The sequence below is a fragment of the Notamacropus eugenii genome, chromosome 2, assembly GCF_028372415.1.
Source record: "Notamacropus eugenii isolate mMacEug1 chromosome 2, mMacEug1.pri_v2, whole genome shotgun sequence".
NCBI classification, from domain to species: Eukaryota; Metazoa; Chordata; class Mammalia; order Diprotodontia; family Macropodidae; genus Notamacropus; species Notamacropus eugenii.
The window spans coordinates 15555051-15579687 of NC_092873.1; the positions used below are offsets into that span (position 1 = coordinate 15555051).

General features: G+C 46.4%; 2 protein-coding genes and 1 pseudogene across 5 annotated transcripts in view; 2 read left to right on the forward strand and 1 right to left on the reverse strand.

The window, feature by feature from the left end:
* LOC140522101 (inner centromere protein-like) overlaps positions 1–24637 on the forward strand; it is a 576743-nt gene that overhangs the window by 358592 nt on the left and 193514 nt on the right. The window lies entirely within an intron of this gene.
* The window catches only part of LOC140524436 (transmembrane protein 202-like), an 81427-nt pseudogene that overhangs the window by 16749 nt on the left and 40041 nt on the right, over positions 1–24637 (reverse strand).
* LOC140524433 (uteroglobin-like) lies at positions 18434–20963 on the forward strand. The gene is made up of 3 exons (XM_072638875.1): positions 18434–18557; positions 20272–20459; positions 20798–20963. The coding sequence occupies exons 1-3, from the start codon at positions 18446–18448 to the stop codon at positions 20819–20821; spliced, it is 324 nt and encodes a 107-aa protein (XP_072494976.1). The 5' UTR covers positions 18434–18445; the 3' UTR covers positions 20822–20963.

The following is a 24637-nucleotide window of genomic DNA, read 5'->3' on the forward strand; positions in this document are numbered from 1 at the left end:
GGTTGGTGGCTCCATCTTCAGGAGGTTTTTTCCTGTCCCTGCCCAACCCCCCAGCACCACCCTTCGCATTCCTTCCAATTTATCCCAATATCTCTTCTTCCTTTACCTGTTGTCCCCACCCCATTAGATTGGGAGCCTCGATAGCAGGGACTAATTGGGTCTCTTTCTGTATCTTCAACCATTAGCACAGAGCAAGGACTTCATAAATGTTTCTCAATGATTGACTAGTAAACTCACCTCAAGCATTTATGAAGCACCTACTACATGCTAGGCACTATTAGAGGTAAAGATACAAAAACAAAAAAGAGCAGTCCCTGACAGCTTCATTTGAAGAAGCGAAATTCTGGCATCTCCAATTTATAGCTAAATTAAAGCAAAATCCAACATGAGGCTTATTCACCGGGCCTCTGAATGTGCAAGCTGCTAACTGACAATCTAAACAGAAAGGCCTTGTACATGTGCTAGCAGACTCTGAATCAGAAGATGATAACATTTTATAACCCTCCATAAGATGGAATTCCCATCCTTGGGATCTTGGACTGACAGGGTCCTTAGTTCATCTATATAATACCCGTAGCTATGATTTAGCATCACAAATGGAGCATGAATTTTCTTTCCCCCTCCTCTTAATTAAAATTCTACTCCTGGGTTTTACTTTCACACAAAATCTTACTTTCTGTAGGAATTCAAGAACTTTCCATGGGATTTTCCATAAGGAAATTACAGTCCTGATTTCTTAGGTCAAACCAGGACACTTGGTTGTTAGATAAGGATCTCTGTCCTTCAAGCAACTCTTTGAATGTTTCCTTATTAAATTATTATTTCTGCAATGGGGCATGGCGCATACACAGACCTGGAGATTCTGGCCACCTGTCCAACAGCGCTGATCCCTAATCACCACAAGAAGTGACCTCAATTTATCTGCTTCAATATATTCTGTTAGGAGGATAAACAAATTCCAAGTATATGGTATGCAGCAGCCACCATTGAAACAGGAGACAAAGTGGTGTCAGGAGTTGGGAGCAGAGCAGCTGTACCTGGGAAGATCCGGGAGACCTTGGGCAGGGGCTGGCACCAGGAGATAAGCCTCAGGGAAAGCTGGAGATGCTAAGGGGAGTGGGGAGAGGGTCAAGGGAGCGCTTTCTAGCTATGAGAAGCCACCTGAGGCAAGGAGGAGATGCGATGTCATGGATGGGGCCACTTGGGCTGGGATCTCAAGTGCATGTGATGTCAGTCAGTAGTGTGAAGGTCTTGAAATGACCAGTGGAGGACATTGCGTTTTATCCTTGTGATATGGTGCCTGCATGGTCAACTGTAAGAACTCCCAGTCCTGGACAGAGCTCCGGCTTTGGCCCAAGAAGACCTGCACCCAGTCGTGGCATTGGAATGACCAATCACAGCCCTAGAAAAGAGGCTACTGCACTTCCTTCCTTTCTCCAAAGAGGTGGGGGCCTCTGGCTGAGGAATGCTGCCTATATAGCCCGTTACAGTGGGTTGGTCTTGCTAAATTTTTTTCTGTCACAAGGATATGGTTTCTAGGATTAATCTGGGAATGACTAGAATGTATTGGCACAATTTTCCTTTTCATTTCCAGCCCCCTTCCCTGGGCTATTTTCTCCCTGTGTATCGTTAGGCACTTTGGCCCTCATTTTGTTCACCTCCAGAGTAAAAGGGGTAGGTTCTGTGACCCCCAAGATTCATTTCCAGCTCAAAGCTATGATCTATAGTGTCCAGCTGAACATACAAGTACATTAGAGGCAAGCAGGCCTCTCAAACTTAGACTGCCTTGTTGGTCCAGCAGGTCTGCTGAAAGTCACGTGGTTTGGAAGAGTGGTTCTGGGTACCAGGTCAGTGGCTACTGCCTCAGAATTACTGGCAAAAGGGCTGGTCCTTGGCCATACAGCCCTCAGCCTCCCAGCCACTGTGTTCTATAGGGGGTGCTTGGGGGGTAGCTCACTGATGCTCAGGAATGAAAATGTGAGGGAGCCCTGCCTCATTCCTGGGATTCTGTCCCAAACCCCAGCCTGCTCTGGAGAGCTCAATTGCCCCTGGGGCAGCCCTCACTGAGCCAAGATGGGCTGGGAAAGAAACTGCCCAGACATTTGCCTGGACTGAGCGATGCTGGGGAGGGGTACACACCACCAGAGATAGCCTTTGGGGGTGAGAGCTCCTCAGACTCAACAACAGTCTGCCTCATTCTGTGGAAAGAGCTCTGAATGTAGAGCCTGAAGACCTGAGTTTGAATTCTGCCCTATTACCATGTCGGTGACCTCAAGGAGTCTGAGCAAAATCACCTCCCCACTCTGAATTGAGGATTCTCTGACCCTACTCTTTGGGGTTTTGAGAGCAAAGGGAGTGTTCTTGACCCCTATTTAGAGGACCCTCAAGATAACCCCTCCAATTTTGAGTCCCTTCATCTCCCAGAATCTCCAAGGCTTGGGTGACTCATCCTGATTCCATTTCTTCTTCTAAAAAAGTTGTGACACAGTCCTTCTCAAGGACAATTAGGTGGTGCTGTGAATAGAGCTCTGGGACTGGAGTCAGGAAGACCTGAGTTCTGATATAGTCTCAGACACTAACTGTGTGACCCTCAGCAAGTCATTTAACCCTGTTTGCCTCAGTTTCCTTATCTGTAAAATGAGTGGGAGAAGGAAATGGCAAACCACTCCAGTATCTCCACCAAGAAAAACCCAGGTGGGGTCACAGAGAGTCAGACATGACTGTAGACACAAACAAGAGCCTTTCCAACAATCTCCACTGGCACCCTGTGAGTACCAGAGTATAACACAGGACTGGCCAGTGGGCTCAGATCCTCTGAGTGTGTGCAGACTGCCACTGATGCAGTTCTCAGAATGGAGGAATCCAGGCTTCTGGGAGAGAAATAGGGATGTGTGAAGGAAGTGTCTCAGAGAGACTTTTAGAGCCTCCATAAACATTCTGTAATGGGCTTCAGGCTGCTAATTGCTTGCTGAAGAGCAGCCCCGGAAGTGGGGAGGGGGGCACTTCAGAGTCTGCCTCAGCCTCTTGGATACTTTGCTTTGGTGGGTTTGTCCTGCTCCATATCAGGGACGATGCTGTGCCCTCTCCCCATTCCCCTGGGAGCCCTGGCCTCAGTTCTGGACCTTGGTTTCTGTTCTTTCCTTTTTGGTGAAGTAAGTTGTAGGCTCTGACTGCAGGAAACTACTTCCCACCCCACTTTATAGTCTATTATGGGTTTTCATAATTATCTTGTTTAATCCTCATAGCAACCCTGGAAAGGAGGCAGGCCAAGGACTCTTCTCCTCATCTGACAGTCACCCGAGGGTCCAGAAGTCCAGGAGTGAGTGAGGTCGTGTCAGGTTTTACAGCTGGCCTAGCATCAGTACCCAGAGACAACAAGGATCCTATAGTAAAAGCTAATGAATGTTAAATGGTTCCCTAGAACTGAGCAGTTGGTCTAGCCTCTAATAATGGCCAAATCACACCTGGAATGACAGGTCCAGAGGGGAGACACCCTGACCCCTCAGAGGTACCCCTAGACTCCCAGGGAGGAGATATAGCCAGACTGGCTCTAGGACTCTGGACATGCTCCATGTAAAAGGGTCAAGGACTGGAAGGGAACTTTGAGGCCATCAAGTTCCTTTTACAGAGAAGGAAACCGAGGCCCAGAGAAGTCCAAGGTCACAGAGGGGCAGAGCTGGAATTCGGGGCCAGGACCTCTGACTGGCGTAGTCATTAGTCACAAACATAATGAGCCTGTATATAGGGCTTCAGATTCATAAAGCCCAGGCCTCATCATAGCTCTGGGAGGCCAGAAGTGTCTAATAGACAGAGTCATACTTGTAGTTCTGACCCGCACAAAGAGCTATTGTGAGCAGCCTGTGAGATCCCAGAGCTGAAGCATTCTTTGAACCCTAGTACTATCATTATTAATAATGCCTTCATTTTACAGATAGAGCAACTGAGGCTCAGAGAGGGGCAATAGCAGACCCAGGACTTGCACTCCAGTGCTTTGTGACACCTGCTCTTTACATTCTATTAAGGGTTCTACAAACATCTTTTTATTTGATCCTCACGACAATGTTGTGACATAGGCAGCACTGGACAGATAAAAACTGAGGTTTGGTAGACTTGTCTGATGTCTAGCAAGGACCTAAATCCAACTGTTGATAACAGCACCAACAGCAACATCACAGTAACTGACAGGAAGCCGGTCACCCTGCTGAGGGCCCTTGGCCACCTGCAGCACTGTCAGAGGACAAGTGGCCTGCACTGGCCCAAGGCAGCCTGGGATAGCCACTTTATCTGTGAACCGACTGGCTGGTCAACACAGCCCTCCCACCTGGGAACATTTACTAAGCACCTTCTAAGAGCTAGGGAGACAAAAAAAGGTCCAAGACAGTCCCTGCTCTCATTTGTGAACTTCCTGAGGGCCAGACCGTCTTTGGCCACCCTTTGTATCCTGAGCTCTTCACACGATGCCTGGCATGGTGGATTAATAAATGGTGCTTCATAAATGTTTACTGAGTGAGTGAGGGAAGGCCCCCACTGCGCTAGATCTGGGAGGCTTTCAACACAAATACAGTGGCTGGTTTCCAGATTTTAGCCTAGTAGCTACTATGAAATATTACTCACTGTTACTACTGAATATTATTAAATCATTATTATTCAAATAGATTGTTATTTAAAATTTTTAAGTATGATGCCCATTGCTGAGTAAAGAAATACCATAGGTCCTTTCAACCAGCCATCTCCTGGTCTCCCCCATGAAGCAGGAAGGGAATAAGGAAAGAGAACATATGTGTGTGTACCCCAAACTCTCATCCTGCATGGAATATCAAGATCTAGCCCATATGCCCTCCCTCTACTCTGCTCTATAGCTCACAGTTCCCCCACCTCCCAGCACTCTGAGATTTTTCTCTACCATGATAGTCACTACAATCTTGGTGGACAGCCTGTACCTCCCCCCTACCTCAGCCTAGGGCTCATTTCCCCAGGGTAGTCAGTGGTTCAGGCTGCATCCCAAGAAGTTTGATTCCCAAAACCCTCTGGGTCTCACCCACAAGATGAGCAGGAAGCCTCATCTCTCTGTGCTCCCTGCTCTGAATAGCTGAAGGGAAATCTCTTCAACAACAACAAGAAAAGGTTATCAGGTCTGAAGACCAACTCACAGGCACCCCACCCTGCCCTCTTAGCACATCCTCTGGCAAATGTCTTTTCTGATATCTCAGTGACTCAGTTTCCCCTGTGGGAACCCACAGGGCCTGTCCTCTCTGAGAGAGAGGAAATGCAGTAAAATGAGTGCATTGGATCAAATGAGTCCAAAGCCCTCTGCAGTTCTGAATCGTGTGACAGCTTCTAGATGCCAGCATGCCAGCCAGCATTTCTGGCTTGGGGTGGCAGAGCCCAGGGCACATAGCTGGCATTCCTGCAGCCTCTGAATTGTATCCTTCTCTTCGCTCACAACAAACCCGAATGGGGTTTATCATTATCCCCATTTTACAGATGAGGAAACAGGCTCAGCCGGTGGGACCATGATTTAAGCCCAGGCCTGGGATTCCATGTCCAATCCCCTGCCCATTTTACCACCCTGGCCACACCCTCCCTTTCAAGAGGAGGGGAAGTGAGCTGTCCACGGTCACACACCAATCGGCTCAGCCCAGACTTGAAACACCTGCTGCTCCCACCTCCTCCACTGGAAAAGTGAGCCTGTCTCCTGAAATGTTTGAACGACATCCAGAAAGCCCCCACCCTGGCTGGAGCCTTTTGAAGAAAGGGCCCCAGATAAGCCCAGATTTTAGGCAGGTAAACATCTCACCCTCCCTGTGACAAGTAAAAGCCAGCTCCCAAGCAGAACCAGATTCCTGCCAACATCTCTCCCTCTCTACATGGGTGACTGTCCCCCAGGCCCAACTGGCTGAGGTCAGCTCCCTGGCCTTCCCGCCCCCAGCATGTGGCTGGACCACCCCATGCCCCCCAGGATGCCACCTTGTAGAGAAACTGCCTTACATGCCAGGAAAGCCTTTGTTCGGGGCAGGGTCTGAGGCCTGATCACAAACTGCCTCAAGAGAAACTGAGGGATGCAGAGTGGTTGAATTCCAGGGGTCATAGAGCTCAGAGGGCTAGAACAAGGGGACTCCTAGCCCAGACTCTATCTCCATAGGGCACCTAAGTGGTTCAGTGGATAGAGCAGAGCCCAGAGTCAGGAGGACCTGAGTTCAAACGTAGCTTCAGAGACTACTAGCTGGGTGACCCTGGGTAAGTCTCTTAACCTCCCTCAGCCTCAGTTTTCCCATCTGTAAAAAGAAGAGAGGGCATTCTAAGGTCCCTTCTAGCTCCAAATCTTATAGAATTTGAGCATTCCAGTTCTTATACTTCCTGGGTTTGAGGATCACTCCCCCATTTGTAAAACAGGAACAGATATCCCTCCTGTTATGAAGAGACCCTTGGGAGGCCCAAAGACATGGAAGTTGGCGCTCTGTGTCCCTCGTTAGGTCTGTGGGTCATTGGAGGACTGTCTGCTCTCCTCTCCTGGACTCAGATCCCTGAGGCAGCAGCAGCCTTCATTATCCAACCAGGTCTCCCCAGAGTGCCAAGCACTGTGTATCATGGGAAGCAGCAGGTGTTTAGCAAATGTTTGTGAGGGGGCACAGCCGAGTAAGCAAAACCAGGACAATTTCCAGGATGCCTCCAGTGAATGCAGAGAGAAGCAATATTGGAAAGTAGAGAACTAAAAGGGAAGCATGTCTTCCTTATCTTAGCAGAGGTGGAGTACTACAGGGACATAATGAGGCATGCCTTGTCAGTTCACTGGTCCTACCAGTGAATGTGGGGAGCAAAGTTTCACTGGGAAGTGCCAGTGATTTTTTTTGAAAGAATCCATTTTGTCATGTTTATCGGGTGGATGCGTCAGGCACCTCTCTGTGCCTCGGTTTCCACATCTATAGAATGGGTACGATAATGTTGTCCTGCCTATTCCACAGGGTTTCTGTGAGGAAAGGGCTTTATGCACCTTAGAAAACATCGGAAATGTGTTGTTATTTCTTGATACTATTAAGAATGCAGCTGTCTCCTGCAGCCCCTTCACTACCACCAGTGGCCTAGCCTGTGGGACTTCTCAGTACCAACAGGCATCGTGGAAGCAGCCTCAGGAAGGGGCCCTCTGGGACACCTTTGATCTCCTCACCAGCATCTTCTCTGGAGCAGCTTTGGAAGAAAGGGAGCCATGGGAGGGGCCTGGGATAGGTGGGTGCAGAGCCCCACGGGGCTGCCTTCAGTCCCACTCTTATTTCCCAAGAAGGCAAACCTCTTAATTGCTGACTAATGAATATTCCCAGCTACCCTGACCTAGGGTGGGGGGGTAGACCTTGTTGGCCCCATTTTACAGATGAGGCAACTGAGGTTGAGAGGGAAAAGAATTTTCCCAGGGCACAGGACACTGCCTCTTTCAGGTTTCAAATTCTCGGATAGGCACTGGAAAATCCAGCCAATTTTGTGGATGCTTCCTAACCCATCTCTGCCACTGACTTGCCATAGGACCTCGGACAAAGTATTTGTCCTCCAGGGGCCTTACCTGTCCAACAAGAGGGTTGGATGGCGTGATCTCTGAAGTTCATTCTTGTCTATAAACATCTGTATGTTTGACAGAGAAACCTGATGGAGCTGTCACCTCTGCCTCTACCACAGGATGAACCAACTTGCCTGCCCCAAGCCAGACCCATACCCAGGTCCCTAGTCCACATGCAAAGCAGAGCTCCCAGGGGCTCCAATCTGCTCCTTCTGTAAAGCCATCTACAGGGCTCCATCCTGACCCTCAGAAAAGAGGGGAAAAAATGGGAAACTGGATTTCCTCTGCAGTGGGTGGAGTAGGAACTGCAGCAGAGTCTGACACAAAGCAGCAACATGGCTCTTTGAAAATCACTTACCTTTAGGAAAGTATATGTAGAACCTACACAGAATTGTATGCTGTCTTGGGGAAGGAGGGGAGTAGTGGGGGGTAGGTGGGGGGGGGATAAAATCTTAATTTTATGGCAGTGATTGTAAAACATTAAAAATAATAATAATTTAATTTAATTTAAAAAAATAAAATAAAGAAAATTACTTACCTTCTCTGGGCCTCAGTTTCCCTAGCTGGAAAATGGGAGAACTGGACTAACCAATCTCTCAGAGGCTTTCCAATTCTAATGTTCTGTGACTGAAACAGGAATACATTTTTCCTTCAAGGTGTCAAAGGAAAATTGTGGGGGGCTGGGGGCAGATTAAATCTAGCTAATGTTTATTTTTTTAAGCATTCTGCACATCTGAGATCACTCTATCATGTTAGAAACATAAAACATTAAATGTAATTTCTCTGAGTGTCAGTTTCTTCATCTGCAAAATGGCTGTAATTAAATCTAGACTTTATGGAAGAAGATTATTACAGAAAAGTATTCTGTAGACTCAAAAGCAGAAGAAAAATGTGAGTTCACAGAATTTCAGAGTTGGAATCTCTGAGACCATCTCATCCAATATGTATCTGAATAAGAATGCCCTCTATGGTATATCAGAAAGGTGGGTCAGCCAGCCTCTGTTTGAGGACCATCCATGACAGGCAGCTCACTACCTCTCAAAGAAACCCTTTCAACTTTGGAATGATGCAATCAGTTCTGCTATAATGCTTGGCATTAGGGAACAGTTTGAGCATAAGGCAAAATCTGCATTTGCTTATCTATAATTTTGCTTTCTGATGGGTTGAGTGGGGATATGCTAGCAGCATGCAGTGAGACTTTTGGGAAGGGGAGATGTACTGCAGGGGAGCAGCGATCATCTTCCTCAAAAGAGCAGCACCCCCAGGCCAAGGATGCCACCGCTATGTATTGAATTATTGTTCAGTCTTGTCAGTTCTATCGGACTCTTCCTGACCCCGTTTGGGGTTTTCTTGGTAGAGGTACTGGAGTGGTTCACCATTTCCCTCTCTAGCTTATTTTACAGATGAGGAAAGGGAGGCAAACAGGGTGAAGTGACTTCTCCAGGGTCACACAGCTAGTAAGGATCTGAGGCTGGATTTGAACTCAGTTCTTCCTGACTCCAAGCCCAGCACCACCTAGCTGTCCACTATGTGTGGAAGTGTCTATGTATTCCTTAACCATGTACAGAACTGTGCTTTATCAGGTTCCTGTCCTCTTTCTAAAGCTTGTCACTGATGAAGTTTTTGTGTGGTGTGTGCCAACCCCATTTTCCCCATAAGCCCTGTGGATTTGATTGGGTGATTTTGCACAGCATAGTGATTTTTAGGAATGAATGTCTCCTATTATAGCAGATCATTCCTCATGCTGCCTAGTTGGGCCAGACAGAACAATTAATCCCTCTTCCCCATAGTAGCCCTTAAAATGCTGACAGCCAGCTATCGCATCCCCTCCCCACAAACTCCTCTCTAGGCTAAACAGCCTGAAGTTCCTTCAATTGCTCCATGACCTCCAAGGCCATCCCATGATGACCTCACCCAGGGAGACATAGGGGAAGGTAGCAGAACAGGCCTCCACATTCTGGGAAGCCAAGTGGCCCCCCCTCTAAGGAGAAGTAGAAGAAAACACTCGATATCAGAATCAGGGTGGGCAAACATGGAGGCATCCCCTCCCTGGCTCATAACAGATGGTGCCACACCATCTGCCAGGGACCCAGAGCGGGCATTCTCCGCCGGTAAATGCTCTCAGCAGGCCTGTGCCCATGTCCTTTCTTCATAGATGGCATTTCTCCATCACTCAGAGTCTAAACAATCAACGAAACAACCAGGCAAGCCCCCATCCACAACTTTTGCCTATCTGTGGTCTTGCAACATAACAATTAAAAATAACATTTACACAAAATTTTTTCTGTTCCTAGAATTTTTTTTACAAAACACTTTGCATATGTTATCTCACATTATCATAAGGAAGCACTGGGTTTTTCTTCTCCCCTAGAGCACCTACTTCATGTAGGCTGGACAGATGTAAAGGCTCTCGGGGAAAGGACAGGCCCATGAGCCTCTCGAGGGAAGGGCTGGAATATTTCCTCCCAATGCAGTCTTACCATGAGTCACCAGGGGGAGCTCCAAGCCCCTCTGCCTAGTAGGATAGACTGGCCTACGGTTTCCAGCTGCCAGTTGTTTCTAACTCCTTCAAGCCCAGGTTCTGTCTCATCTTGTCATCTAGAGTACAAGATGTTCAGGAATTCAGGATATCTCAAAACGGCTCCTGCCCCATTCCCAGATATGGAACCCTGTTCTCCTCCCAAACTTGCACAACCCAAAAGGAATTTTTCCCTTCAGTGAGGATGAAACAGATTCATTATTAAATAAAATATCAAGCTAAAAGGGACTGAAGCAACAGCATCTCCACTGATCACCCCACACACCCTCTTCTGCCTCCTTCTTTTCTTATGTGAAAATGGGGATGCTGTCCCCAAGACCTGGGTAGAAAAAGACTCCTACCTTCCACCTCCCATCTCCAGCCAAAAATAAAAACTCAAGGTCACAAAGAGTGGAAAGGGAACAAGCTCCCAAGCTGAGAGGTGGTCATTCTCCACCTTGGTTCCTACAGGAGGAATTGTCAGTGAATGATGATTGAAATGGGTATTAAGAGTTACAGTCTTCTCCCTAAGGTCCCCACCACCCATTGCACACCCTTTGTCTATGCTTTCATCTCCTGGCCTGGTCCTTTCCCCCAATAAATAAAACAAGGCCCCATCTTGGTTTTTAAATGTTCTGATTCAACTGAGCATAGGAGATAGTGCAGTGGAACTCCATGTGAGTAACTTAGCTTTGTTGATCCCTTAAGGGTACCTGGCCAGCTTTACTCATCCCTTTGGATGGGAACAGGGCAGGGGAATGCAAGGGGGAAAAAACCCAGTCAAGCAAGTTTTACAACAAAGTCATTGTTGTTGGGATTTCCCAAGATCATAGAACTCAGGCACAACTGGTAAGTGTCAAAGGCAGGATCTGAACCCAGGTCCGCTGACTCCAACTTCTTTCTGCTTTCCTTACAGAAAGTTTTTTACAAGCTGCTAGGGTCAAAAAAAAAAAAATGTCATCTACCCTCTAATGAAGAACACCTACTCTTCATTAGACTGGTATTTAGACAGCAAACCCACTGTCTATCCAAAGTAATGTTATTTGTTTCTCTGAATTTGTAGGATTTTTTTCTCTTTACATTAAAAGGAGAATTGATCCCTTCTCTCCTAGCTCTGTTCCTGACCCTCTGGCCTCTTCCAAATCTGAGCCAATAACCACTCACCTGGAAGATGAGTGTCTCTGCCCCTTTGGCTCTTCCTCTGATTGGTGAGTCAACGCCACTGGCCACTATTTCATGGAAAACCCAAGTTATCCAGCCTTACTTCTCTCCCAACTTCAATTCTAACTTGCCAGATTTTTTCCACCTTTCCCCAGCACAGTTACTTCCCCTCTCTCCCCTCTCCTCTTTCCCATTTCTCTTTTATGTATGGTCTTCCCTGACTAGAATGCTATTTCTTTAGGGGTAGGGACTGTCTTTTTTCACTTGTATTTTCCTCTTTAGAATTTAGCACAGTGCCTGGCACCCAATAAGGTTTAATAAATACTGTATCTAGTTATCTGTCTATCTTATCCTATTCTATCCATTTGGCTACAAAACTCTCTCCAAATGAATAATTTTCTATTAAATCATCATCCACATATAAAAACACATATCCCAATGACCTGAATTGCAGCCATCCCGGTTCAGCTGCCCCTAACATATCCTCCCAGACCGCATACTGGAAGCCTTTCTACCCTGGTTGAACCTGCCAAAGCTTGGACCCAACCAGGGCAGACCAGGTTCACCTTATGCAACAGGAATCATAGGAGGAGTAATTGAAGGGAGATCTCGTTGATCTCATCTGTGTAGGTTGGAAAAGGAGCCCATTTTAGATGCTGCTCATTAACTCTACTTCCCTAAGGTCTATTCAAAGAGTGGAATTATTATTGGAATACATGGCTTAGTCCTGCCATCATCTGTGACATGACCTTGGCAAGATGGAGTTGTAATTTTCAGTGAGTGTGATCTAATCCCTTTAATTGAGAATCAGCAATGGTCTGATGGAGTTCCAGTTGGACTAGATCACTGCCAAGGTGCCTTATAGCCCGAAGATTCTCTGAGTATACTTCACATGCTCACAGCTGGCAGCCATCCAGCACCCATATCCACAGAGAATGGAGGGCCCTAGGTGTGGTCATCGAGGTCATTCCGGCTCATAGACAGCATGGCCTGATCTTTTCTCTCAAATGAGTTCTGACCTGGGGTGGAGGAGGTCAAGACAATGGGACTTCCCTGTTCTGCAGGACAAAAACTGGTTATTCCATCACCACCTTGGTCTAATCTCTGAGGACCTGTTGGGGTGACTTTGGAGAACTGACAGGACAAAGGGGAGAGGGGATTCATGGCCCGACCTTTCCCATGATGTTTCCTCATTATTGCTTAATCCTAAATAATCTTTGTTCTGCAGGTGAGTCATTGAGAATTTTGCCTATTAATACCTTCTTTGGTAGGATTCCAGCCAAAAGAGAAAAGTGCCCCGGGGCACAACTGGGAATGTTTCCAGTGCTCCCAGAACAAAGAGTTGACCGGCTCAGACTAGATCCGAGGACTCCCAGAAAGTTTCAGGTTTTTTTGCTTTCATACAAACCCACCCTGTAGTTGTTCCTGGTGGGGCTGACTTTCCATCTTCCCCTCCAGACCTTTGCACACATGGTGAGCCATGCCTAGGGGTCCCATCCTCCTCTCTTCTGCCTCTTGGGCTCCCCATCTCCCTCCCCAGACTTCCTGCTCAAGGCCTTTCTGGATCTCCCCACCCCCACCCATGGTTAGCACTCTCTCCGTCCAGAAATATCTTGTGACGTTCAAATTCATAGTCAACTCATTGTAATGCATGCTCCCTGAGGGTAGGGACTGTTTCCTCTTTTGGCTTTTGTAACCTAGCACTTAGCATGGGGGCCTGGCATATAGTAAGTAAGTACTCATTAAACTGAGTAACTAAATTGGCAAGAGGTCAGTTTGGACAGGTTGGTAGAGCAAGGTTTTGTCAGGCTGAAGAAGTAAGCATCAGTAGATAAAAGTTACAAGCTGAGAGGGACTTTGTGGCCCATTTAATCCAATTCTCTCATTCAACAGATGGGGAAACTGAGGCCATACAGCTGAGATTTGAACCTAGGTTTCTGGATACTGAGCCCTCTTTACACTCTGCCACACTCCCTCTTTTCTTTTTAGTTTATTTTTCAAGCAACACATATTTTTAAAACTTAGTAACCTGTCTCTCCCTTCTCTTACTGATTTGATCCTGAAGACTCTGTGGTCACTGGAATTTGTGTGAGCAGAGGGATGGCCATTTTAGGAAGATTAAGCTGTATGAAATGGGTTGGAATAGGACAAGGGTGGAGGAAGAGACACAGTTTAAGAGATTTAGAATCATCCAGACATGAGGTGAGAGGGATGTGGACCCCAAATACTTGGAGGCCATCCAAGAGGCAGTATGGTACAGGGGATAGTCCAGGGGAGAATAATCTGGGGGTATGGAGCAAGCTGGTTCTGAAGTCAGAAGACCAGAGTTCAAATCCCCACTCTGACAGCATTGCCTGTGTGATTTTGGGGAACTTGCCACCCTTCTCTGGACTTCACAATGAGGGAGTTGGAGTGGGTGGCTTCCCAGGTACCTTCCAGCTGGAAATCTGTGAATGCCTAGTCCAATCCCCTCCTTTTACCAATGGGGAAACTGAGACCCCTGAGGGATTCCCATGACCACACAGGAAATGAGTAGCAGATCTAGCTCCCAAATCCACTGCTCTCTCCCCTAGAGCCTCTGTAATCCAGAGTCATTCAGGACTCTATCTGTGAGTACACCCTCTTCAATCAGCCCAGGGCACCATCTCCCCCACAACATGCACACTTTATTAAGAGGCTTCCAGAATGAAACCCTTGGCAACTCCAATGCTTCTGGGTTCACTGCTTTTGAAGGCAAGACCCTCAATGACTCACCTGAAGAACAAAGATTATTTAGGATTAAACAATAACGAAGGAAACACCATGGGAAGGGTTAGGCCATAAATAAACCCCTTTCTTCCTGTCAGCTCTCCAAAGTCACCCCAACAGGTCCTCCGAGATTAGACCAGGTTGGTGATGGAACGACCAGTCTCTGTCCTGCAGAACAGGGATGTCCCATTGGTTTGACCTGCTCTTTCTGGGCATGTAGCATCAGAAAAGGAAAGGAGATCTAAACCTCCTTCCCCACACCCACCGTGGCAACACCTCACCTCTGGCTTCTGGAGGTAGACAGGAGTGGGACAACGGAAACCAATTTGTACAAGGCACTTGGGGTCAAATGAAGTGAATTCGATGAAGAATGCTAGGGTCTTGAGGAGAAGGTTACCATTCCCTGGGGAGATAGATTATTTTTCCCAAATCTGCACTGGGGGAGATTAAGTTCCAACCCTTCCTTTGCCCCCTCCCCTATTTGTGCTAGAACTAAGTAAAGAATTCAAGCCCCATGGGGATCTAGAAACTGGACGTCTCTGACTAAAGGATGAATTCATTCACTCATTCATTATTTGGTTTACTCAACAGGCATTTACAAAACTTACAATTGCACACATTCCATTTATCATGATCTGGAACATTCTATTTATATTCCAAATGTAAAGTCCTCCACTTGGATTCAAAGTACCCAAGCACTTATGTTCCAAGTGTGGCTAGATAGCAGGTTTCTTGAAAAATATCTAGGGGGCTTAGTGGATCATTAACTTGATATGAGCTGGCACTGGTATCAGGTATAAAATCAAAGCAAGAATATGGCAACCAAGAAAACTTGGGAGGCAGCATGACTGATACAATGATTTGGAGTCAGAGGACGTAGATTCAAACCCTTCGTGATCTTGAAAAGTCACTTAATCTCTCTGAGGCTCAGTTTTCCCTTCTGCAAAACAAAGACATTGGCCTCTAAAGCCCCTTCAAGCTCTAAATCTATGATCCCAATAGCCTATGAAAGTTCATTTGAGATTAAGTAGCATTGAGAGAAGTTGAGCATCCCCAATTAGGATGAGTCTTGTTGGGGGGAGTTTGAGTGGAGAACAATAAACTTAATTAAGGACAAAATATGACTCTTGTAATAGTTCTGCCCTCCTCTGCCCTGGTCAAGAGAGGTTCCACACTTGAGGAAGGACTTTGATGAGCCAAAGGAGTGACTGATGGTGACCAAGATGATAAGAGGAGAACAGAGGCTTCTATCTAAAAGAACTCAGGAAATTTAGCCAGGACCAGCCATGGGGATCAGAGGGAGAAGGGGCTCACTTTGCTCTGTTTGGCCACAGAGGGTTGAACAAGAACTATATGTGCACCCGGGTCCTCCGCCTCCACAGACAGCATTCTCTCCAATGTGCTGTCTTCCTTCCCTCTAATTTCCGATATTAATACAGCCAGGCAAAGGAAATGCCAGGGGTCATTTAGAAGCAAATGAGGTTAGCATCCAGCCCATAAAGACTCATCTGTAATCTGGCCTCCAGAGCTCACCAGGATACCACTGGTCCCAATCCCAGGCCCCTGATCAAGAATGGTCTGGTCTGCTTCTATGCCTCAGCCCATTTGCAAAAGCCAGCAGAATCAGCTAGCTTTCCTCACCTCCCCACCTCCAGTGAAATCCAGGCCCCTTTTCCCATTCCAAAAGATCATGAAGATGTCATTGACCCTTCCCTGATTCACTGTAAGGGGGAAGAGGGGACCTAGGCTTTGAATCAACTTTTTCCTTAGCATCAGTTTGTCAGAGAACCTCTCCCGTCTCCAGGGGAAAGGATCCCCTCCCCATCAGAGGGAAGACTTTTCACATAAAGATCAGGCACGCTCCAGAGTCCCAAAGTGCCCCAGGAGTCTGGGACTGGAGTCAGACCATTTGGATTCTGTTCCATGAACTGTCCCTAGTGGCTTACTTTCTCTGAATCTTGAGGAAGAGAGCAGTCTCCTTATCTAACCTAACCTTTCTCATGGAGCTATTGGCCACAGGATGTGAGCCAGTGCATGCAGGGAACTTGGGAAATCACAAAGCACATTATAAAGATCAGCTATGATTCCTGTTGATATGACAAGCTGGTAACAAACCAGGGGAATCCTCTCTGGTCAGCCAGCAACTTACATCATAGATATGGCACTGGAGATGGCCTTTAAAGAGTTAGTCCAATCCCCTTAGTTTACAGAGAAGGTAGGAGAGGAATGAAGGAAAAGAGCAGGCTGTCCAACCACATGAGGTTGGGCCATAGGTCTTGAGTGCTGCCCCTTGTCCGATAAAGGCAGAATGATGCAGTGGTTAGAGCACTGGACTTGGCATTAGGAGAAGAAACATGGCTACATTACACAGACCCTTGCCTCCTCTTGCCTCTATTTCCAACCTTTCTGAGAAGTTCAGTGTCATCACAGATGGATGAGAGGGATGTTGGGGCATTGCTAGTAGAAACAGGGGGAAGTAGTGTAAGAGCAAGAGCACAAGAAAAGAGACCAGGCAGGAGGAATCCCAAAGTCCCGGAGATGGCATAGCGAGAACTGGCATTCAGCTGCAGCCTCCACTACAAGCAAATTCTTTTCCAAAAGATGAATTTTCTTTTCAGGAGGCCCTTCCCAGGGGCAGGCCTTTTTGTCTCCAGCCTGTTACAGTACAAACAGAGGATCAGGGACCTTTGTGATCATTCCTCCCTCCCCCCACCCCCCTATTTTTTACAAAGGAGAAAATCAAGACCAAGAAAAAAAGCGACTTGTCACAGAGGGAGAAAGTGGCCAAGCAGAGATTTGAACCCAGGCCCTTTGACTCCTGAGTTGGAATTCTTTTCACTACCCCACCTGCCCTGCAGTATGCTGAGGACGCCACTAATAATAACTCCCATCTGGATAGCACTTTAGTGTTTATAAAGTATCTTCCAAGAAGAACTCATGGTGAAAGAGGAGACTATGAAAGTGCGATTGTCCCCATTTTACAGAGGATGGAGACTGCAAGGCAAACTCAGCTAATTTCCAACATTACATCACTAGGAAGATCCACCAAAGCCAGGACTCAAGTTTCCTGATTTGACCTGGTCTAGCATTCTTTCCCCAAGACCAAATCTCAGTAGCAGCTGCTTACAGGAGAAGGTGATGGCTCAGCCTGAGATAATGGAGTGGGTTTGGACTTCCTGAGGATCAGGATGGATTTCAGATTGGATTCAGCCACTTGGAAGCACAGGCTCTCCCTCTGTGCCAAGGGTCTCAGCATTCCTGTTTAGAGGCCACCTCCTCTGGAATCATTATAGTCTGAAGAAGGAGCCTTGGCCTAGAGCAAGGATTAACTTTGTCTTTCTTTGCATGCTCTGCACTTAGCACTGTGCCTGCACATAGTAGGTGCTTCATAAATACTTTGATTTGATTCGAGAGTCAGGAGGCCAGGATTCCTGCCCCAGCTCTGCAACCAATGAGTTGTGTGACCTTGTGCAAATTCCTTTTCTTCTATTAACCTCAGTTTTTCATCTGTAAAATGGCTAGGGGCAGAAGCTGCTAACTAGGTGATCTTTATCAGCCTTCCTAACTTAGATAGTTTGGATTCTGGGTTCTAAAGACTCTTCCAGTTCTGATATTCTAAAGTCTCTCCCAGCTCTGACATTCTATGTTCTATGTGCTAAGGTCCCTCTGTTCCAGTTTGATGTTTTGTTCTAAAACACAAGCTCCCATCCTCCTAGTTGTCTTCTAAGGTCTCTCTCAGCTCTGACATACTATGGATATTTCATGCTAAGATCTGCTCTTTTCAGTTCTCTCATTCTATGTCCCAAAGTCATAATTCTCCTATCTCTGGAAGTCTCTATTTTGTGTCATAAGATTCTTTCCATGTCTTCTAGCTCTGACACCCTAGACACCTTCTAGCTTTGACTTTCCATATTCTAAGGTGTCTCCTGACCATGACATTCTGGGTTCTCACCATATTCTAAGTAGTCTCTTAGCTCGGCCATTCCATATTCTAATGTCCCTTCCAGCTCTGACATTCTTCATTTGTTTTTTTAAATTAATATTTTATTTTTTCCAATTACATGTAACAACAATTTTAATATTCTTTTCTTTGAATTTTGAGTTCTAAATTGTCCCTCCGTACTCTCCCCCCAAGCAATGTGATATAGGTTACATGTGTGTTGACATTCTGAGGTCCTTTTCACAGTCCCTTCCATCTTTCACCAGCTTTTGGTCCAACTAGAATGAGACCATGCCTTGCCAAGCACCCTGTGGCCACCAGAACAAAGAAGCTCTTGAGTAGTCTCTAAAATGTCACATTACGTAGGACCTTTTTCCATGGGAAAGAGAAGTTCAACAACAGGCAGAATGTTTACACTTTTCACCTAAGATCTGAGTAAATATTGCAGTAGAACCCCTCCTCTCCCCTCCTCCACCCAAGGGGATGGTCCAGGAGCTCCCCACAGGACATAAGAGCGAATCCTTGGTGGGTTATGTTGACAGTACCTCCACCACCTCTCCAGACACAGACTGACCAACCCGGCTCCACCATGAAGCTGATCATTGTTTGCAGTCTGGTTGCCCTGGCCCTCTGCTGCCACTGGGGTGAGTACGTACAGGCTTGAGGCAGGAGAAGGTGTAGATCCGCAGCTCTCTTGGTAAAGTGTAGGGACCCCCAGGAACCCCCAAGACTCTTTCAGGGGGTTGGAAAGGTCAAAATTCATAATTCATAAAAATTATAAAATGTTCTGAATTGTAACACAGTAAATATTGATAGATAACCCACTCAAAGCTCTCTGGGGGAGTTCTCGCTGAGTATAAAAGTGTCCTGAGACCAAAAACCACTAAAGTAGACCATGTCTTCCTTTCACTCCACAATAATGTGGAAAGTGTAAAGATTAGCATGTCAACATTTTCATTGCAGATGAGGAAACTGAGGTACAGAACGATGAAACAACATGGCCTCAGCTTGATTTCAAGCCTTACCATTTGGTACAGGGAGACTTTAGGCAAATCCTTTCATTTCTCTGGGTCTCTTTCTCCTCATCTGTAGAATGAGGGCCCCGAGAACTCAATGACCTAAAAGGTTCTTTCCACCTTTCAATCTGACTTGCCCAAGATCTGGTAGCCAGGAAGTGTCAGAGTTGAGACTAGAGTCTTTTGCCCGAGTCCAGGACTCTTACCATTGCACCATCGAGGATTCGTGACTTTCTCGGTGTCTACCAGCACAGAGCGCAGTTAATTTGGCAGATGGGTTCTAAAGGTTCGAAGAAGTCAGATTACTAGCCCATAATCACAAGCCTAGTAAGTGTAAGAGACAGAATTGGAGCCCAAGCCTTCCTGGTTCTAGGTCCAGAACTCTGAGAGATGATGGTTAGATAGAGTTGGAAGGGTCAGACAGGGTTCTCTATTCATTATCATAGGAAAATAGGAGATAAGTGCTGTTCTCACGCCCAATGTAAAGAGGAAATAACTGAAGTTCAGACAGGCTCTTACATACACATAGATTACACTTTTATATTATATTTTATTATATTTGTATATTGTATTTAAATATGCATACACATATGTATGAATATATATTATATATAAACATATATTTACTAATATATACATAGCCATAGAAAGTATTTTGCAATACTTGAAGACTGGAGGCTATGTCCAACATCCAGTATAGTACCTGGCACTTAATAGGATGAAGAAACGTCTTTTATGTTCTGGGCACTATGCTAAGCACTTCACAAATATTATCTCATTTGATCCTCCTGTGAGGTAGGTTCTGTTTTTATTCCCATTTTACACTTGAGGAAACTGAGGCAAACAAAGGCTAAATGACTTGCCCAAAGTCACACAACTTGTATCTGAGGTTAGATTTGAATTCCAGTCTTCCTGACTCCAGCTTCAGGGCTCTAACCTAGCTTCCTCCACTGGAATTCATAAATGGTATTAGTTTGTTGATTAATTGATTGATTAATTGAGCTATCATTATCGTTATGAATGATATTATCAGCATCAAATATGAATCCGTGAGTCCATGAAGTCAAAATGCCTGTCTGGAGGCAACAATGGATAGAGGACATAGACAAAGAACCAAGTTTGTAGTCTTGGCGCATATTCATTTGGGGCATTAATTCCTGGTGTGACCTTTGTTAAATCATTTCCCTTGCCTGAGTCGCATAGGAAAGGGCAGAACTGACTGACCCTTTAAGTCCTTCAAGGCTCTAACTCCTAGGATCATGGCTGTCCCTCTTGGGGGGCCAGCTGTGCTTGGAAAATGGCTTTGATAAACCCAGGCCTCCCTCTTCTATCTCCCCTCCAGCCTCTGCCCAAGTCTGCCCTACTTTCCCAGAAGTGGCCAACATCCTGTTCAAGGGCACGCCCCAGGAGTATCTCAAAGCCATTCAGTGTTTCCAACCCGATGAGGCCATGGAGGCGGCTGGGAAGCTGCTGAAAGCAAAGGTGGACACCCTCTCGGAGGTGACCAAAATGGACATTGTGAGGCTGATGGTAAATATGGGCCTTTGGGTTCTTCTATCCTTTCCTTCCCTCGTACCTTGATTGTTTGGAGCTTGATTTCCCCACAGGCTGGACCACTATGTCATCCTTTAGGTGAAACTCTCAAAATAACATAAACATTCAGGAAAGGAAAAAAGGCCCCAGGGGAGAAAGGCATCATCTACAATGCCCCCAGTGGGCACCAGCCCAGGTGCCTCCAAAACTTAAAAAAATTCAGAAAGTCACTAAGGTGGCTTCTTGGCCAATTTCCCTGACATGAAAGTGGCTATATGAGATGCTCTCTGGTCAAAGGCCCCTCATCTCATACGCTTTGCTTTATATTTTTTCAGGAAAAAATATTGGCCAGAAACTAACGTCGTCAAGCCTGCTTATTTCATTTCCCAGATATCACCAAATGCCGAATCTCTGAAGGCTGGCTCCCAGTGGTTTCGAGGCCAGGACTCTCCCCAGCCCAGCTCTCTGTCCTTGTCCCCAAATTAAACTGAAAGCATTTGAGTCCGTGTGTCAGACCCTTATTTGTCTACTCACATCCACACAGGGATGAAAAGGGTGAGGGGACATTCTGGGAATAGGATCAATTGTTAAGTAAGAGCTTTTGGAATCCCAGGTGGCCCAGTAAAGGGGGGGGGGGGGGTGGAGCGGGGAGCCTGAGTGTGTTTCCAGCTGTCTTGGGGTGGATGAGCGCAGATGCAGGGTGGGAGGCAAGAGCTCAGGACCTTACTGGTCCCTCCCACCAAAGTCCACAGGGAAGGCATTCAGGGCAAGAGAATCAGGGACAACAGGGACAACCCACAAGCCAGAGACTGGAAATGCTAGTGCTTTTGCTCCCTTGGGTGGTCCAGGGAAACAAGTGGAAAGACTAAGGAGAAAGAGATGTCCCCAACCCACATGACTCCTATATGAGGAGGAGAAAGGCTTTCTGGGAGACACATAGTCAAAATTTGAACCCAGAGCCTCTACAGTACCATATTAACTCCTTAGAGCTGTGGTATTTCAGTGGAGGGACCTATCCTACAAATTCTTGATGTAGGGTTATGAGCCCAGAGCAGGAAGGACTCTTAGACACTCTTGAGACCAACCTCTCACTTTATAGAAGGGGAAAGTGAAGCCCATGGAGAGAAAGGACCTTGCCCAGCATCACAAAGGTAGCCAGGCCAAATCTAAAGCCTTGTCATAGATCCGTAGATTTTGAGTAGAAGAGACATGAGAAGCCATGAAGTCCCACTCCTCTCGTTTTACAGATGAGGAAAATGAGGCTTGGAGATTCTTCCAAAGTCCCACTTCCAAGTACTCAGGTCTTCTGGACTCCCACGTCCTATAGTATATCCATTACAACCTCTTTCCCCTGACTCCAGACCCTAAGAGATTTGCACTGGCTGTTTGAGGCTTAGTCTCAGGACTAAGCTGGTCCTGGTCCCACATCCAGTGATGCCCCCATCTAGACTCCACTACTCACAGCACCAGCGTTACTCCTCTGCATGGGAGAGCAAGTGAGGCCCCTAGACTTTGCTACCCCCTCCCACCACCTTCCAAAGATTCTGGCCTTCGGCTTTTGCCTTTGATGACTGTTATCATGGTAACAAGGCTGATGGTATCCTTCCCCTGATAGTGAAACTTTCCTCCCAAAATAGGATGACACCTATTCAGATGTGTCCTAAATTGCACAGGAATCTGGGTGATGGCTCTAACCATCACACTCCAGAGAAACCCTGCCCTGTCTAAGCAGGGACAGGCCAAACATGTCACATATACCTTCCTTCCATTTGTTCATTCATGAAGGCTTTCTTACCCAACCACTGGCATTAAAACATCTGAGGGCTGAACAGAAGCAGCTTTGCAACACTACCTAGGATGCCACCTACTTTTTCGGTGGTAAATCACAAACATATTGGGTCACAGAAGGAATGCTGGGCCAGAAGCCAGGAGGCCCCAATTCCAATCCCAGCACCATCCCTGACTGACTGTAAGATCTTAGACAAGTCACTTCATCCTCCCTCTCTTCATCTGTAACAAAAAGGGGCTTCACCAAATGATCCCTAAGCTTCAATACGCTTTGATTAGGGGTGGGAGAAGGATGAGAGAGGGGATGGTGCAATCCCAAAGATCGAAGGATCATTGAGGCCAAACCTCCTTCAATGTGGATTCCAACCCCAGCCCTAACCCTTCTGACACCTTCGGCAAGTGGCTTAACCATGATGGGCCTCAGTTTCCTCCTCTGTAAAGTGGCAGAACGAGGTTAAGTCACAGAATCCATTCTTGAAAACTCTTCCTGATCGACTGCGTCTTCCAATTCTCAGCCCCATTCTGCCCCTTGGGACCAAGCAGAAAAAGTCTAATCCTTCTCCACATAATGGCAGGAAGGACAGTTGAAGATACCTAGCATGCTCTCCCCAGCTCCATCCCCAGTCATTTTTTAAAAAATAATATTTTATTTTTCCCAATTACACATAAAAACAATTTAAACATTTGGTTTTTTTAAATATTGAGTTCCACGTTCTCTCCCTCCTTCCCTCCCCTCCCTGTTTCCTGAGATAGTAAGCAATTTAATATAGGCTATACGTGTGCTGGCATGCAAAACATATTTCTATATTAGTCATGTTGTAAAAGAAAACACAGACCAAAAAAAAAAATCCAAGGAAAAACAGAGATGAACAGTCTACTTCAATCTGCATTCAGATGCCAGCAGCTCTTTCTCTGGAGGTGGATAGCATCTTTCATCGTGAGTCCTTTGATCCCTGTATTGCTGAGAAGAGCTAAGTCATTCACAGGTGACCATCCCCACAGTTGCTACTGCATGAAATGTCCTCCTGGATCTGCTCACTTCACTTTGCATCAGTTCATATAAATCTTCCTAGGTTTAGCCAAAGCCATCCCCTTCATTATTCCTTATAGGACAATAATATCGCATCACAATCACAAACCACAGCTTGTTCAGCCATTTATAGGCATGCCCCCAATTTTAAATTCCTTGCTGCTACAGAAAAGAGCGACTATAAATATTCTTGTACAAATAGATCTCTGCCTCCCTTTTCTTTTTTAGTCTCTTTGGGATACAGACCTAGTAGCGGTATTGCTGGATCAAAGGGTATGCACAGTTTGATTGCCCTTTGGACATGGTTCCAAATTACTCTTAAGAATGGTTGGATTGGTTCACAAGTCCACCAACAAGGCATTGGTGTCCCAGTTTTCCCACATCCCCTCCAACAGTTACCATTTCCATTTTTCTCTTATATTTGCTAATCTGACAGGTGTCCCAGGCCCAGTATTAAACATCCTAGTTTCCCCCAACAATCCTCTTCTACCTACTCCTTGAGGACCCAGATCAGGGCCTCCTGCTGTTGGGTTCAATAAATAATTATTAAGTGATTGAGCTCTTCTCTATGGCAAGAAAGCCAAGCCATCAGGTGGTGTAGTGGGGAGAGCGCCAGGCAGGACAAGCCGGTTCAAATCTGGTCTCTGACACTTGCTAGTGGTGTGATTCTGGGTAAATCACTTAACCTCTGTCTGCCTCAGTTTCTCCATATGTAAAATGAAGGTAAAAATAGTACCTTCCTCCCAGGGTTGTGAGAATCAAGGGAAATAATGATTGTAAAGCACTTAGCACAGAACGCTGTACATGGTATGTTCCATATAAATATTAGCTATCAGCAGTAGCATCTTTTATAGGATCTAGTGTCCTGTGATCCAGGGCTTGTCCTACGTCACTCTAAAAACTTCAAGGACCTATATAGCCATGGGGAGCTCAGAAGAGCTCTGGACCAGTAGGGACCTCCCAAGAGCTAACACCTCTTAGGAAGGGCAGAGCCACCTCCCAGGGAAAAGGGGTCAGGCCCAGCTGCCAGAATCTGGTTAGAGAGAAAACCACCAAATCTCCCTGGGGGATCCAGGAGAGCCGTTTGGTAACAGGATTCAGAAGGCACTTTCCCCTTCCTACAAACCAGAGCAGGAGCACAAAATGGCCTCTGGGTGGCAGCATCAAGCAAAGTACCGGCATCCGCTACTTAGGAATTTCAAGCTACCCCACCCAGTTGAAGATGGTGAATACAGGATTTTAGAGAGACCTTCCAACGTAGAACACAGAATGAGGGCTGGGAGAGGAAAACAGAACACAGAAGGTCAAGATTACAGGGAACCTCACAACAGAGAATGTCAGAGCTGAGCCAGGAGGG